This window comes from Arctopsyche grandis, chromosome 2 (assembly GCF_051622035.1).
Source record: "Arctopsyche grandis isolate Sample6627 chromosome 2, ASM5162203v2, whole genome shotgun sequence".
Classification (NCBI taxonomy): domain Eukaryota; kingdom Metazoa; phylum Arthropoda; class Insecta; order Trichoptera; family Hydropsychidae; genus Arctopsyche; species Arctopsyche grandis.
In genome coordinates, this window is record NC_135356.1 from 13,398,319 (window position 1) to 13,414,651 (window position 16,333).

General features: G+C 34.8%; 2 protein-coding genes and 1 long non-coding RNA gene across 3 annotated transcripts; 1 reads left to right on the top strand and 2 right to left on the bottom strand.

Moving 5' to 3' along the window:
* Positions 1-4,409: 4,409 nt before the first annotated feature.
* Positions 4,410-5,661, bottom strand: LOC143922596 (uncharacterized). Its single transcript, XM_077445909.1, has 4 exons — positions 5,533-5,661; positions 5,348-5,456; positions 4,876-5,275; positions 4,410-4,777 (listed from the first exon to the last, which is right to left on the bottom strand). Exons 2-4 carry the CDS (start codon positions 5,449-5,451, stop codon positions 4,694-4,696), a joined length of 588 nt encoding a protein of 195 aa, XP_077302035.1. The 5' UTR covers positions 5,452-5,456; positions 5,533-5,661; the 3' UTR covers positions 4,410-4,693.
* A 5,895-nt stretch (positions 5,662-11,556) lies between these two features.
* On the top strand, positions 11,557-13,236 carry LOC143922721 (uncharacterized). The gene is made up of 3 exons (XR_013261636.1): positions 11,557-11,742; positions 11,870-12,178; positions 12,268-13,236. It is a non-coding gene; the product is annotated as an uncharacterized LOC143922721 (long non-coding RNA).
* On the bottom strand, positions 12,771-14,643 carry LOC143922720 (uncharacterized). Its single transcript, XM_077446052.1, has 4 exons — positions 14,449-14,643; positions 14,264-14,372; positions 13,586-14,189; positions 12,771-13,487 (listed from the first exon to the last, which is right to left on the bottom strand). Exons 2-4 carry the CDS (start codon positions 14,365-14,367, stop codon positions 13,404-13,406), a joined length of 792 nt encoding a protein of 263 aa, XP_077302178.1. The 5' UTR covers positions 14,368-14,372; positions 14,449-14,643; the 3' UTR covers positions 12,771-13,403.
* Positions 14,644-16,333: the final 1,690 nt, after the last annotated feature.

The window sequence follows — 16,333 nt, forward strand, 5'->3', positions numbered from 1 at the left end:
GCATTCGGCAATTCTCTTGCCGAATGCGTGTCATAGACAATTTCACGGATTCGGCGTAACACATATTTATTTATTTATTTTATTTATTTATTTATTTGGAAAATTTACAGTTTATTAAGTTACATAGATTGATAGTAAAAAAAAATAATTATGTTAAGTAAACCATTAATAATTTTCACATATAGGTAAAAAAAAGAAAAGCTCAAACATTTAAAATAAGAAACAAAAATGATAATAGAGTAAGATAGTTAGAGAAAACAAAAAGAAAAAAAATAGAAATAAGAGTATAATAAAAATATCAAAATAATAAGAATAATAATATGATAAAAATTATGAAATAATATAATATAAAACAAAAAACAAAAAGACAAAATAAATACATCAAAATAAAAATTCATAATCACAATCGTAAATTTTCAATAAAATTAATCATCGAAAAACAAATTTGCAATAATCACTCTAGCTTGTATAGCATTAATATTAAATAAGTCAAACATAGAAATTGTTAAAATTAGTGTGTTGACGGTGGAGCTTGCATGCCAGATGAATGAGCTTCTTCCATAATTAGAAAAAGTATTAGGTATGTAAAGAAGCTCATTACATCTAGTCATTCTATTTGGCACACGCAATGATAGTCTGCTCAATAATTGAGGACAGTCGATCGAGCCGTTAAGGATGTTCAAAATTGTTGAGATGTCAGCTATCTCCCTTCTTTTGACAAGTGGAAGTAGATGCTGACACCTACAAGCATCTTCATAGGAAGTATAGGATAATCCAAAACGGCTACTGATGTACCTCAAGAATCTCTTCTGAATGCGCTCCAATCTGTCTCTTGCACCAGAGTACTCTGGGTTCCAAACTTGGGATGCAAACTCAACAATACTTCTTACGTATGCACAATATAGTATTTTGTATGATTTAATAGAAGTAAAGCATTTGGAGGACCGGATGACGAACCCGAGGGCCTTCGACGCTCGAGCTACAACATTTTCAATATGTTTACTAAAGGATAGATCAGAGTTTAAAAAGACTCCCAAATCCCTAGTTTCCGATACCCTTGTGAGTCTATGTCCGTTGATTGAATGAGGAAAGTCAACTGGACATTTTTTTCTGGTGAAGGTTATGCAGGAGCATTTTGCTACATTAATTTCCAACTTATTTATGCTGCAATAAGCCTCTAGCCTGAACAAATCATCTTGTAGGGCCAAAGCATCATTTCGGTTGTCTATTCTCTTGAAAATCTTCATATCATCAGCAAATAATAGTACACTTGAATTCTGAAAACATTTTTCAATATCGAAGATGAAGATATTGAATAATAGAGGTCCCAAGAGGGAGCCTTGCGGAACACCAGAAGGAATATTCATCCATCTCGATATAAATCCATTTAATAAGACAGCCTGCGATCGACGTGTAATGTATGAGGTGAACCATCTATAGAGATCACCATGAATACCGATCTGTAAAAGTTTTTCAAGGAGAATATCGTGATCAATCCTGTCAAATGCCTTACTATAATCTGTATATGTATATGTATCAACCTGAGACCGATCGTTCATGGTATTAGTAACGAAATCATTAAATAGTAGTAAATTTGTTGTAACTGAGCGTCCTTTCTGAAAACCATGTTGTTGCATACTAAGAGATTGCGAGATAGCTGGAAAAAGTTGGTCGTACACTAATTTTTCTAGTATCTTAGCAAATATACATAGCTTTGATATAGGCCTGTAATTGGAAATTTCGTTTTTTTTTCCTTTCTTATGTACAGGAGATATGAATGCTGATTTCCAGATACAAGGTACAAGGCCCTCACTAATAGATCTTTTATAGATAATGGTTTGTGGCAAAGTTAGGCTTTCAGCACATTTTGAGATAAAAATTGGAGAAATTAAATCTGGGCCTGCTGATTTATGAATATCAGTTGATTTCAAAATATTTAGTACTTTTTCACTTCGAATTTCAGAGGAAGTTGTGACAGAACAGACGTTGGTTGGTAAGGGATAAGAGGAAGTCGATTGATTAGAGACAGGTTTAAGGAACGTCGAGTAAAAGAAGGAAGAAAACAAATTACAAATGTCCACCCCCATACCAGCAGTAATGTCACCATGATACAGAATATGAGGTAGGACGTTGTTTTTGTTCTTTGATTTAATGTAGGCCCAGAATGCTTTGGGATTCAAGGAAATGTCGTTTTCTACTTTAGTCATATAATTTTTGAAACATTCTTTCTCTAAAGTTTTTGCTCGATTGCGTAATAGTACAAAGGTATGATGGTCAGCCAAGTTGTTATAATTTTTGAATTTCTTAAAAAATTTGTACTTTTCCTTCAGGATATTTTTTAGGGGTGCAGTGGGAAATTTTCTACTTTGAACATGTTTCTGTGGGATATATTTATCCCTTAAATTATATATAAGATTATAAAATGAATTTACAGCATCATCAAGAGAAACAGTATGTAAATAAGACCAAGAAACAGAGTTTAATTCATTTTGAATCTCGTTACAGTTACCAAGATCAAAAAGGAATCAAATAAGGTTTAGATCCAAGTGATCGATAAATAGTTAGATCAGCAGTAATTAAAAGAGATTTATGATAAGGATCCTCAGGAACGAGAGGATCTAAACAGGCATCTACTACCAAATGTTCATTTGATAAAACTAGATCAAGAATACGGCCGAATAAGTTAAGTACTCCATTATATTGTTTAAAGTTACAAAAATGTAATGCATCAATAAGAGTCATTTCGGTGCTTCTTAATGAATTGATAGGCATAAGTCCTCCTCTGGAGATATCCTGGGACCATTGGATATTACTTAGATTGAAATCTCCCACGATTAAAAATCTATCATCCGGGTAGTTTGTTGAAATAGTAGACATGTTTTCAAGAAAATTAGTAAGTTGAGTATTAAAAGAATTACCTATGTTCTCAGAACATAAATACAATACACATACATGAAATTTGAGAAGGTTGCGATCATTAGTGATGTTGCGTAAAGTGAGAGATATCCACATATCCTCCACAGAAGAGTGCCATTCTGGACGTGAAACAACTCCAAGTTCACGCTTAGTAGCTACAAGGCAACCACCACCACGGTTTTGGTTTAATCTAACATAATTACGATCTCTTCGCCATACTATATATCTTTCATCAAAGAGTTCCTCATCACTTATAGTGTCCATCAACTAAGTTTCAGTAAGCAAAATAATATCATAATTGGACATGTTTATATTTCGTAAAAAAATATCAGTTTTTGTACGGAGACCACGTACATTTTGATAATATAAATTAATAGAATCCATTAAGTAGTCTCAGAAAAATAATAATAAAAAAAAAGGTACACATATATATGTATATGTGTATACAAATGCATATAAACACATATACAATTATACACGAAAATACATGTGTCCATATGCATACATACAAAAATATGAAACGGATCAATAGAGTAGGAAGATAAAGCATATGGAAATAAGGAACATGGAAAGTACACAGGATAAAATATAGCAATGTAATAAAAATCGGATAAATTGTAAAACGTAAATAGAATTGGCAATTAATGAGTACGTAGTGATAGACGTGTAGATATCCATAAGCATAAATATCAGTAGTTATGTGTATATGTATATAAATATACATAAACTTGCATCCATATAAGTGATACGGAATTACCGAGCAAACCATCACTCGTGATACCAATTGAATTATAATAAAATAAATAAAGCGAGTTATATAGTTGTTTGGCAAGTATTTGTTCATAATATAATAATAAACAATGATTTAGGTGACAATTGACGATAGAATTGAAAATAAAGTGCGTTTAGAAACATAAGAAATAACCAATAATTAATAATGAAAATAAAAACCATAATATATAGGTAGAATTGATAGAGTGCATAAAGATAGATGTATAAGCTAACATGCGTAGGTAAACATAGACATATGTATATAAATGAACATGCATTAGTAATTATAAATAAAGATATAGAATTATTGTTCAAATAATAATCATTGATGGTAGTAAATGAATTTGAATATATATTAATAAAGTGAAATATGGAATTAATTAGTTTATATTCTTTAATAATAATATTAATATTAAGATAATAATTAATAATAGAAGTGAAATTATAGTGAAATACAAGGAATGATTTAATGGATATTAAATAAATTATTAACTTTTGCAACTTCTGCTTCCGTGACAATTGAGAAATCCATTTTTGAGCAGTCTGCTTGAACCTAAAAGAACAGATTTGGCATGAATCGCTTGGATTAAATGAAACAACGTCGATGGGATCTATATTTTCGACAGAATAATCCATAATGGTTTATTCTGTCTCGACTCAGTTTGACTTTTACTGATTTAACAATTAGGAAATTTTAAGATAGTCCATACGAAACTGCATTTCAAATTTCACTTTTATACGTTTACTGGTAAAAGAGATATTACATTTTTAACAGTTACAGTTTTATGCAAAGATTAGCGCAAATTCTCCCCGCCGCACGCCTGTTTCTTTAGCAATATCCCGTGGTATCCTATGTGTTAACATATTCAAAGATAACTTAAAAATGTAGGGAAAATGACAACATGCACATTGTATGAAACATAATATTTATATAACAAATTGGTTTGCCCCAAAATTAAATAAATGATATATTCAATAAATACTTAAAAATACAAGGAATGATTAATTACATTTTAAATATATTTAAAATTTTTGCAACTTCTGCTTCTGTGACAATTGAGAAATCCATTTTTGGGCAGTCTGCTTGAACCTAAAAGAACAGATTTGGCATGAATCGCTTGGATTAAATGAAACTGATTAAATGTCGATGAGATCTATATTTTCGACAGAATAATCCATAATGGTTACATTATTTTCTTTCGGTTCATCGCTAGACGACGCGATTCCATATTTCTTCAATAGATCATCGGGTCCAGTTAGAGCAGCAACGGGAATTAAATTAGTGTTCATCATTTCATCTTTCGGTTCATCGCTAGACGACGCGATTCCATATTTCTTCAATAGATCATCGGGTCCAGTTCGATCAGCAATGGGAATTAAATTAGTTTTCATCATTTCGATTGGAATAGGTTCGATGGTGAAGTCTGCCAACGAATACTTGAACTCTTTGTTATCATGCGATTCCATGTGCAGAAACATCAAGCATCGATTCGTGAATAGTAGTTTGGCGTTGCATTGCTTGCAAAAGAGCGTTATTTTTACACTCGCCCGATTTATATGACGTTCGTAACTTGATTTCAAGGCGAATCTGAAATAAAATAAGTTATTATAATAAAGGTTTTTTTTTTATTTCGAATGTTGCAATGTTTTTTTGATTAACCTATCATTACAACTTGCACACGGGTACGTTGTGTTAAATATTGGAGGGCATGTATACGTTTGTGAAGGCTTTTTAAATATGAGCTTCTTTACCATGTCCTCCATATTGTCTGGAAAAATACAATAACTAAATTAAGTATAATTCATATAAGTTTGATTCTACATATGTCCATACAAACAACTAACAATCCCACTGTGAATGATGATAGGATAAATGAGTGGAGAGCAAATGAACGGTGACTATCCGAAAGTAAGTGCGCGTTCTTCAACCTGTCACTGCGGCGTAGAAGAGGTCAGAAAGTGCGGGATGCACATAACCGGTAGGATGGTGGGCATAAGCTTTCGAATGCGTGCGCATATCAATAAATTGCGTATCACAGTGAAAAGCATAAATCAATGTGTTTTCAATTATAAAATGTCATGTCACGTATTGAATTCTATAACTATATAAAAGGGCAGCTCCAAAAAACGAAAATGTCGGAAAAGTATGATTTCGCAAAAAAGAGTGACGACATTTTAAGGTCTGTTCATACTTAACAGCACTGCACGACTCCGTTTCAAATATGTCATTTTATTACATTTCTATTCATATCTACCTACACGTAGCGGTCACGTCACGTTTACAGCACTTTGGCCGAGTGCAAGGCAAAATCGGCTTACTGATACATTACAGGCCATGACGATACGGCGCAATATGTAGCTCCGGGCCACAACGCCCAGACAAAATGTATGAAATGTTTATCCCAGAATACACACATTATTTGGAGAGGGGACTACCATGGGTATTTAATTTATAATTCCAGTTATCTCAGCCATTATTGATACCGATTATCTCAACATTATACATATAAGAGTATTGTAATTTAAATTAAAACATTTTTGGAAAAATTCTTCATATTTTTATACCATACATACTTATAACTAATTATTATATTTCAAATTAGTATAATAATATCTAATATTCATATCACATAAATTTTTTGGCCAAAATACAAAACAAATTAACATATTCAAAGATAACTTAAAAATGTAGGGAAAATGACAACATGCACATTGTATGAAACATAATAATTATATAACAAATTGGTTTGCCCCAAAATTAAATAAATGATGTATTCAATAATTACTTTAAAATACAAGGGAATGATTTAATACATATTAAATAAATTAGCAATTTTTGCAACTTCTGCCACCGTGACAGACAGAATTGCAGACAAATTGACTGCGGTAACAGGCACATCTTCGCTGTATTTTTATACAGTGTATGTATAAGTTATAAGTAAGTATAGTTATTCAAAAATATATTTAATAAATCATAATTTTTCCAAACTTATGTTTAAATTTCATTAAAATACATAATATGTATAATATTAAGAGGATTGGATTACTTCAAAAAGAGCGATTGAAGTGGCAAAAGAGTTACATACTTAACATTTTCTTTAACTTTGCGGCTCAATAAATTTTACTGTAAAATATGTAGTTGATAATTACACAAAAATACAATGGAACTGACTGTGTTCATACACAGTAGATAATTTTACATGATATAAATTAACATTAAAAATTTTAACAATTTTTGCAACTCTTTCCACCGTCACAGATAGAATTTGCTTTGTTCACTTCTTAATATCTCGATCTTCCATTGACCAGCATAAAATTCGGCCATATAGATCATAATTCTCTGCTATTAATTCTCTTACATTAAATTTCAATTATAATTGATAGTACATCATTTCTAATGACCATTACTTTTTATCATTAATTCTTTACACTTTAACAACTCCTGTGAAATGCACCAAATTTAAAGTATTTATTTAATGCAAAACAGTGCAAATGAATTATATTTTATATTAGTATTTGAATATGACGGGCTGAAAACCAGATAGTACAAGTGACATTTTTAAAAAAAGCTGGTTTAAGTGCTAAAATAATAGCATTTCATATATGCTATTTATCACTTGTACCAGTCTGGTTTTCAGCCCGTCGTATGTCAATTCGAAATATATTAATTTAATAAATCATATTTTTTCCAAAGTAATATCATTATAATACTCTAATATATAATTAATGTGATACCGTTTAATGTTTCCGGTATTTTCTCGTTCGTTCAAAATTCCCATTTTTGCCCATCTCTATAGTATCTATATATTGATCTGCATAGTTTCAGCTCGCTCAAAAAGTATATTACGTTGATTGATTTCAGCTACATCAACTATTCCAACATCGCCGCAAAATTAGTGAGGCGAGTTCTGAAACCGGAATTTCGCACGGATGCAGCTCGCCGGGACGACTCTCACATCAGATTCACGAAATGGGCTGAAGGAAAGCCAATCAGTAATGAAACACACTTGTCATTTATCATATACACACAAGATATACTTTGAGATTATTAACAAAATAAAATGCTATATATTTTCAGGTGAAAAATAATTTATAGTGTGTCAAAAGTAAATAAGTAAGTCGATAGAAAAGGTGGTATTGAGTGCAAACTTTTCGATAGTGTAATCATTTATTAACACATCTTGTAATGATAAATGAAAACTAATATTTTGTAATGTTTGTATGTATATATGACATGATCGAATAATTAACATATATAAGTATGGACTTTTTAGAAGCGTTTACCCAAACTAGACTCCCCAAAACTGGTGCGGCGCACTCCTCTGACCTTGCGGGACTTTAAAATAGAGCCCGTTATGCATGGTACAGCGTTCCGAGTTCTGGTAGCCGTTTTTTGAAGAATGGAGTGCTACCCCTTTTAAAAAATGACTAACAATTTGTATGTTGGATTATATTTTTAGTGTTTTAAGCAAACTGTTGGCGTGACTCTTGCATTGTTTGGATAGATTTTTGAATTTGAATTAGAAATATCAACGGTACCAAAAGATATGCTACTGACTAACTATAATAATTCACGATTTTGTAAATGTTGAGGCCCAAAGAAAACGTTTTCAAATTGAAAAGTGATAATTCGTCACTATGGTGAGCTGGATAGGTTTCATAAGTGAGCGCAAAACTTGTAAGACTTAGCATTGTATAATATTTATATATTAATTCTACGGTATTTATTGGTCATATAGGTGGATCCGAGCATTGGGTATACACACTGACATACAATTACACGGCAGTTACATGAACGACCTGTAGGTGTCGCAAACAGTTGAAGTAAAGTGATAGTATGCTAGTGGAGATTGAACAATATCGATGAAACTCGAAAATACATTTTAATTATATATTTTATGATTGAGGGAGATTTCATCTGTAATAAGGCAATACTGATCTCCACCAGTATGTATGTATGTGTAATTCAAATAATATGTAGGTATGTATAAAAAGATTATTTGGAAAATGCGTTTTCGATCTTTCGATGTATAGTCTCACTGGTTGCATATTGTCACTACCAAAACTGTTTGCGCCACCTAGAGGCCATTCATGTAACTGCCGTGTATTTGTTTGTGTTGGTGTAAATCAGTGGCGGCTCGTCCATATGGGCTACGGGGCCGCCCACCTTGATGCTCTCCGCCTCTTGGAGAGCATCGTGGAAGATGGATTCGGTGTAGGTGTTAAAAAGAGTAGGTGATAGGATGCATCCTTGCCTGACGCCCCGTTCTATAAGAATCTCATCAGTGAATTGATTATCGACACGTACTACTGCAGTCTGATTCCAATAAATATTTCGTAGCAATCTGACATCTCTGTCATCCAGGCCAATATTTTTTAATGTTTCCATCAGGCGAGCGTGTTGGACACGGTCAAAGGCCTTTTCAAAGTCTATAAAGCAGATGTACACAGGTTTACGGACTTCTCTGCATCTTTGGGGTAGTGTTTTCATACAGAAAAGGGCCTCTCGGGTACCCAAGCCTTGTCTGAACCCAAACTGCTCTCTGCTAATCACCTCAATTGAATATATATTATAATATATAGATGACATATAGAAAATGTTTTACAGTGCAACAAAGATAAACAAATAATGTTACCGACGATTTATTTATGTAGATGAGATGTAACATGTTCATTATAAAATGACGAATTCACTTTTAGATACCGTCCATATTAAAGATGAAGCCGATGGCATAATCATCGTTCTTGTACAAACATGCAGAATGAATCTCTGGCAACGTCCCATTGGCTCCGAAGCTCAGAAACGAAAACGACCTTCTTTTTTTTACATATAATTACTATTGTAACAAGTGAACATAAATAAAGGATCCTCTTACTAACACAATCAGTGTTTTCGTAGACCTCCCCGCGGTACATTTACCGCGGTGAATTGAGATTAAATTTTGATTAGGCATTCGAACTGTCAAAGTGAAATGACCGCAAAAGCGATTGCCAACCTTCTCGGATGCGAGCGATGCGAACGTCAAATGGGCTGACAGATGCCCGCGAACTCCTCGCGAAGACCACAAACAACGGCCACGGCCACGAGGGCCTTTGGCTCGAACAAATGTCTAGTCGATAATAATAAAAATTTCGTAAATAAAAAGTATTTGAGAATATTTTTGTTTGTGTGACCAATTTTAAATTTTTGGGTGTGACCAGTTATAGCGTGTGACCAGTTTTCTTGTGACCAGTTTTAGCGTGTGACCAGTTTTAGCGTGTGACTAGTTTTAGCGTGACGGATGATCACGAGTGACCGATCTAGATCGACCAGTTGTCCTGTGACAGGTTCACATTTGACTTGCAGTCCGTTTACCGTGAAATCCACTTCTTTTCGTGTGTGAATAATTTGGTGTGATATCATATCTGATATGGCCACATTTATCTGTCACTTTTTGTATGGAAACCGAAAGTTCGATGATAGAGTTGATTTCTACATTTATTTGACAACCCAATGCGGTTATATTGTATATTTGGGTTAAGGATAGATGTCACTACAATATTAAATAAAAATATCATTAACTTTTACAATAAATTTATTAGAAATCATGCGTAATAGATCGCACGCCCAAAGGCATCAATTTTCTCAGTTAGTCGTTATTTTTTTAAATGAATTCTATAAAATCCAGTTTAAGAGATATATTGATTGATAAATGCATTTGGGCTTGATTTTATTAATATTTTTTTATTTTTAATACTTAAATACTTTATATTTTTTTCATAAACCTTTTGATGGCTTCTCCATAAGGCGGCGCCCCATAAGACTGCGCCCCATAAGACAGCGCCCCATAAGGCTACGCCCCATGAGGCTGCGCCCCCCTGCGCCCCCTTCGGGGCCCCATGGGGCTACTCCCCATGAGGCTGCGCCCCCTTTGGGGCCCCATGGGGCTGCGCCCCATGAGGCTGCGCCCCCTTGCGCCCCCTTCGGGGCCCCATGTGGCTAAGCTCCATAAGGCGGCGCCCCATAAGGCGGCGCCCCATAAGGCGGCGCCCCATAAGGCTGCGCCCCTAAGGCTGCGCCCCATAAGACAGCGCCCCATAAGGCTGCGCCCCATAAGGTTGCGCCCCATAAGGCTGCGGCCGATAAGGCTGTGCCCCATAAAGCTGCGCCCCCTTTTGAGCCCCATGGGGCTGCGCCCCATGAGGCTGCGCCCTCCGGGCCCCCTTCGGGGCCCCACGGGGCTGCGCCCCTTGTGGCGCCCCTGGCGGGGCCCCATGAAGCTACTCGCCTTGCGCCCCCGCGGGGGTGAATCCATTGAAACGAAAAAAACAAATCGGCGCCCATGGATCGAAAAAAAAAAAATCGAATCACGTGTTCGATGACGTCACCGATCTACGGACGACGACGACGACGACGACGACGATGACCAAGGATACATACAAAGTCTCTTTCCAAATTATAGATTAGATTTGGGTTAAGGATAGATGTCACTACAATATTAAATAAAAATATCATTAACTTTTACAATAAATTTATTAGAAATCGTGCGTAATAGATCGCACGCCCAAAGGCATCAATTTTCTCAGTTAGTCGTTATTTTTTTAAATGAATTCTATAAAATCCAGTTTAAGAGATATATTGATTGATAATTGCAGTTGGGCTTGATTTTATTAATATTTTTTTATTTTTAATACTTAAATACTTTATATTTTTTTCATAAACCTTTTGATGGCTTCTCTTCGTCATTAATAATTCTTTGGCACGATTTTACGTTCATTTAATAAATGCAATAGCACACGAGGATAAAAACTCTGTCCTAAACTCCTAGTGTTTGAAAGACGTATTTCGAATTACGATTTACGTCGTATGATTTTAGCGTTGGCTGTTTTGATGTGTCAATTTGACAGTTGCTTTGAAATATCTGTTTGACGTTAAATTTCAAAGCCATTTTTCAACCATGGCTAGCACTACGATTCAGCTTTTACACACCCCAAAAACTTCACAAAAAAATATTAAAATGATATATATGTCCTAAAAGATTTGTTTGCTTTCTGTTTCTAAACAAACAAAACTTGGTAAACTTTCGAAGAATATCTGATTTCACCGCGCTTCAAAACCATCTTTTCGGATTAAATTCGTATTTTTGCAATAATAATGTTTTAAAGCGTTTTCTCAATGAAGCTAATCTGTCCAAATTTCCAGGAAATTGAAGGCATCGACGATTATTGGGGTCCATTTCTATTTCGAGTTTCAAGTACGGCTATTAGCCTGTATCTAATGTATGTAGTAGACACAAATATACGTACACTTGATCGTTTTATAGAAAAACGATATGGTAAGATCCGCCCCAGAGTATACTGTATATGGTCACTACCGTAGGATACAATGCTATCCACAGACAAGATAATGTTGGTGCTAACGAGGACTCTGGGGTACCAATATCGGGAACTGCAATAAAAGATGAGCCTCCTAAATATGATGCGTTTTCTACACATAGTCGCCCGATGAAAGGTACGTGTAGTGATTTATGTACATATTATATGTACGTATATACTAAAGTCAAATTGTATAATTGAGTCTTTAAAATTGATTCATTTCAGGCTGTCTCGAACAATAGAAAGCAGTGTTCCTTCAAGATTTGATGGATTTGCTGAAAAACGAAATGGTCGTGAATAATAATAGAGCGGGACCAATATGTGTATTGGGTTAATTTTTCAATTGTATTAAATCGTCTTTCATATGTACATTGCTGTTATATTATGAGTCTCGCTGATATGTCTGTCATTGTTTAAAATAACTTATTGAGAAGAAAATATCACCATTTGGAATTTCGTCATGTTCGATATTAACAAAATATTTTCACATCATCATTTTAGTCACGCCATAATTACTTATTGATGTTTTCTTTACTTGTATTTTCATAGTTTTTAAGTACCAAAGAATACTTTCCGTACGACTTTACCTGCTGCTGCTGCCGCCGATACGTGCCGACTAGGTATGAACAGACCTTTAACTGTTGAATTTGGCGTGATATTATGGATATATGTATAATGAACCATACTTACAGTTTATTGTGAATGTTTGATATTTACTGACACAATTGGTTGTTCCGACTGCATTCTGCAAAAGATTGAATTTCAATATTTTGTCAGAGTAGACCTCTCGAATCGATCAGTTCATCAACACTTTCATACATACATATATATCTACTATAAAAATGATTGCAAAATATATAATTAACACAATATTTTATTTTCTTGTATCATCATACACATTCATACCATATTATTATTTTATCATAATAATTCAGTATAAAATAAAAAACACAAATAGTTGTATAAATTTATATTCACTAAAAAGTTTCAGTGAATAAGCAATAAAATAATTGTGTGATAAAAAATATATATATCATTTACATTTCATTATAAGAATAAACATCGAAAAATATGTACATTTTTGTCTATTACGTTTTCTATTACAACATACAAAATTAAAATGCTTAGTAAAAATTTTAGTTTCAATTAAACAAAAAGATTTTTAATCTAGTATTAAAATTTACTGTTGGCCTTTTTATATGGATTTTCATTTCAAAGTAACATTGAAAAGGGGTAAATTTGAAATGAAAAAGGGTCAATTTGGAATGAAAAAACCTGTATCGTAGCTATGTAGTTGATTTTTTCAAAATCAAAGAAATTTCTGAACATTTTAAAGACTTAAAAATACAAGGAATGATTAATTACATTTTAAATATATTTAAAATTTTTGCAACTTCTGCTTCTGTGACAATTGAGAAATCCATTTTTGGGCAGTCTGCTTGAACCTAAAAGAACAGATTTGGCATGAATCGCTTGGATTAAATGAAACTGATTAAATGTCGATAGGATCTATATTTTCGACAGAATAATCCATAATGGTTACATTATTTTCTTTCGGTTCATCGATAGACGACGCGATTCCATATTTCTTCAATAGATCATCGGGTCCAGTTAGAGCAGCAACGGGAATTAAATTAGTGTTCATCATTTCATCTTTCGGTTCATCGCTAGACGACGCGATTCCATATTTCTTCAATTGATCATCGGGTCCAGTTAGAGCAGCAACGGGAATTAAATTAGTGTTCATCATTTCATCTTTCGGTTCATCGCTAGACGACGCGATTCCATATTTCTTCGATAGATCATCGGGTCCAGTTAGAGCAGCAACGGGAATTAAATTAGTGTTCATCATTTCATCTTTCGGTTCATCGCTAGACGACGCAATTCCATATTTCTTCAATAGATCATCGGGTCCCGTTCGATCATCAACGGGAATTAAATAAGTTTTCATCATTTCCACTGGAATAGGTTCGATGGTGAAGTCTGCCAACGAATACTTGAACTCTTTGTTATCATGCGATTCCATGTGCATAAACAACAAGCATCGATTCGTGAATAGTAGTTTGGCGTTGCATTGCTTGCAAAAGAGCGTTATTTTTGCACTCGGCCGATTTATATGACGTTCGTAACTTGATTTCAAGGCGAATCTGAAATAAAATGAGTTATTATAATAAAGGTTTTTTTTTTTTATTTCGAATGTTGCAATGTTTTTTTGATTAACCTATCATTACAACTTGCACACGGGTACGTTGTGTCAGATGTTGGAGAGCATGTATACGTTTGTGAAGGCTTTCTAAATATGAGGTTCTTTACCATGTCCTCCATATTGTCTGGAAAAATACAATAACTAAATTAAGTATAATTCATATAAGTTTGATTCTACATATGTCCATACAAACAACTAACAATCCCACTGTGAATGATGATAGGATAAATGAGTGGAGAGCAAATGAACGGTGACTATCCGAAAGTAAGTGCGCGTTCTTCAACCTGTCACTGCGGCGTAGAAGAGGTCAGAAAGTGCGGGATGCACATAACCGGTAGGATGGTGGGCATAAGCTTTCGAATGCGTGCGCATATCAATAAATTGCGTATCACAGTGAAAAGCATAATTCAATGTGTTTTCAATTATAAAATGTCATGTCATGTATTGAATTCTATAATTATATAAAAGGGCAGCTCCAAAATACGAAAATGTCGGAAAAGTATGATTTCGCAAAAAAGAGCGACGACATTTTAAGGTCTGTTCATACTTAACAGCACTGCACGACTCCGTTTCAAATATGTCATTTTATTACATTTCTATTCATATCTACCTACACGTCGCGGTCACGTCACGTTTACAAAAGCTCAAAAACCTATTTACAATTCTTCTTCTTCTTGTTAATGCCTTGTCCGCATCCGGACGTTGGCGACCACCTCGTCGATTATTTGAATATATCCGCATCGGTCTTCAGCGGCTCGGAACACCCCTTCGGCGCTCATATCGGTCCACATGCGCAGGTTTCGAAGCCAAGATAACTTTTTCCTGCCAATCCATTTTTTTCCTTCTATTTTCCCCATGGTTATCAAACGGATAAATTCGTATTTTGGACCCCGTATCATGTGTCCGAGGTACTCCATCTTTCTACGCTTGATGACAGAAACAAGTTCCCTGCCTCTCCCCATCATGCCGAGGACAGCTTCGTTTGATATCTTTTTGGTCCACGGAATCTTCAGCATACGCCTATAGACCCACATCTCAAAAGCTTCAATGCGGCTGATCATCTTGGTTTTCAGAGTCCACGTCTCACATCCGTGTAGTAATACTGTCCAGACGTAGCTCTTCGCGAATCTCAACCGCGTATGAAGATTGAGATGCTTGTTTGTAAGCGCCGCCTTCAGGTGATAGGATGCATCCTTGCCTGACGCCCCGTTCTATAGGAATCTCATCAGTGAATTGATCATCGACACGTACTACTGCAGTCTGATTCCAATAAATATTTCGTAGCAATCTGACATCTCTGTCATCCAGGCCAATATTTTTTAATGTTTCCATCAGGCGAGCGTGTTGGACACGGTCAAAGGCCTTTTCAAAGTCTATAAAGCAGATGTACACAGGTTTACGGACTTCTCTGCATCTTTGGGGTAGTGTTTTCATACAGAAAAGAGCCTCTCGGGTACCCAAGCCTTGTCTGAACCCAAACTGCTCTCTGCTAATCACCTCGATTGAATATATATTATAATATATAGATGACATATAGAAAATGTTTTACAATGCAACAAATATAAACAAATAATGTTACCGACGATTTATTTACATATGTAGATGAGATGTAACAAGTTCATTATAAAATGACGAATTCACTTTAAGATACCGTCCATATTAAAGATGAAGCCGATGGCATAATCATCGTTCTTGTACAAACATGCAGAATGAATCTCTGGCAACGTCCCATTGGCTCCGAAGCTGAGAAACAAAAACGACCTTCTTTTTTTTACATATAATTACTATTGTAACAAGTGAACATAAATAAAGGATCCTCTTACTGACACAATCAGTGTTTTCGTAGACCTCTTTGCGGTACATTTACCGCGGTGAATTGAGATTAAATTTTGATTAGGCATTCGAACTGTCAAAGTGAAATGAACGCAAAAGCGATTGCCAACCTTCTCGGATGCGAGCGATGCGAACGTCAAATGGGCTGACAGATGCCCGCGAACTCCTCGCGAAGACCACAAACAACGGCCACGGCCACGGCCACTAGGGCCTTTGGCTCGAACATATGTCTAGTCGATGATAATAAAAATT

What these genes read in the sequence shown, in the direction of transcription:
- LOC143922596 (XM_077445909.1), bottom strand. Translation starts at nt 5,451, where the DNA reads ATGGAGGACATGGTAAAGAAGCTCATATTTAAAAAGCCTTCACAAACG. An exon ending in TGTGCAAGTTGTAATGATAG is followed by an intron (nt 5,276 to 5,347) that starts GTTAATCAAAAA and finishes ATTTTATTTCAG; the next exon opens with ATTCGCCTTGAAATCAAGTT. An exon ending in ATGAACCGAAAGAAAATAAT is followed by an intron (nt 4,778 to 4,875) that starts GTAACCATTATG and finishes CTGTTCTTTTAG; the next exon opens with GTTCAAGCAGACTGCCCAAA.
- LOC143922720 (XM_077446052.1), bottom strand. Translation starts at nt 14,367, where the DNA reads ATGGAGGACATGGTAAAGAACCTCATATTTAGAAAGCCTTCACAAACG. An exon ending in TGTGCAAGTTGTAATGATAG is followed by an intron (nt 14,190 to 14,263) that starts GTTAATCAAAAA and finishes ATTTTATTTCAG; the next exon opens with ATTCGCCTTGAAATCAAGTT. An exon ending in ATGAACCGAAAGAAAATAAT is followed by an intron (nt 13,488 to 13,585) that starts GTAACCATTATG and finishes CTGTTCTTTTAG; the next exon opens with GTTCAAGCAGACTGCCCAAA.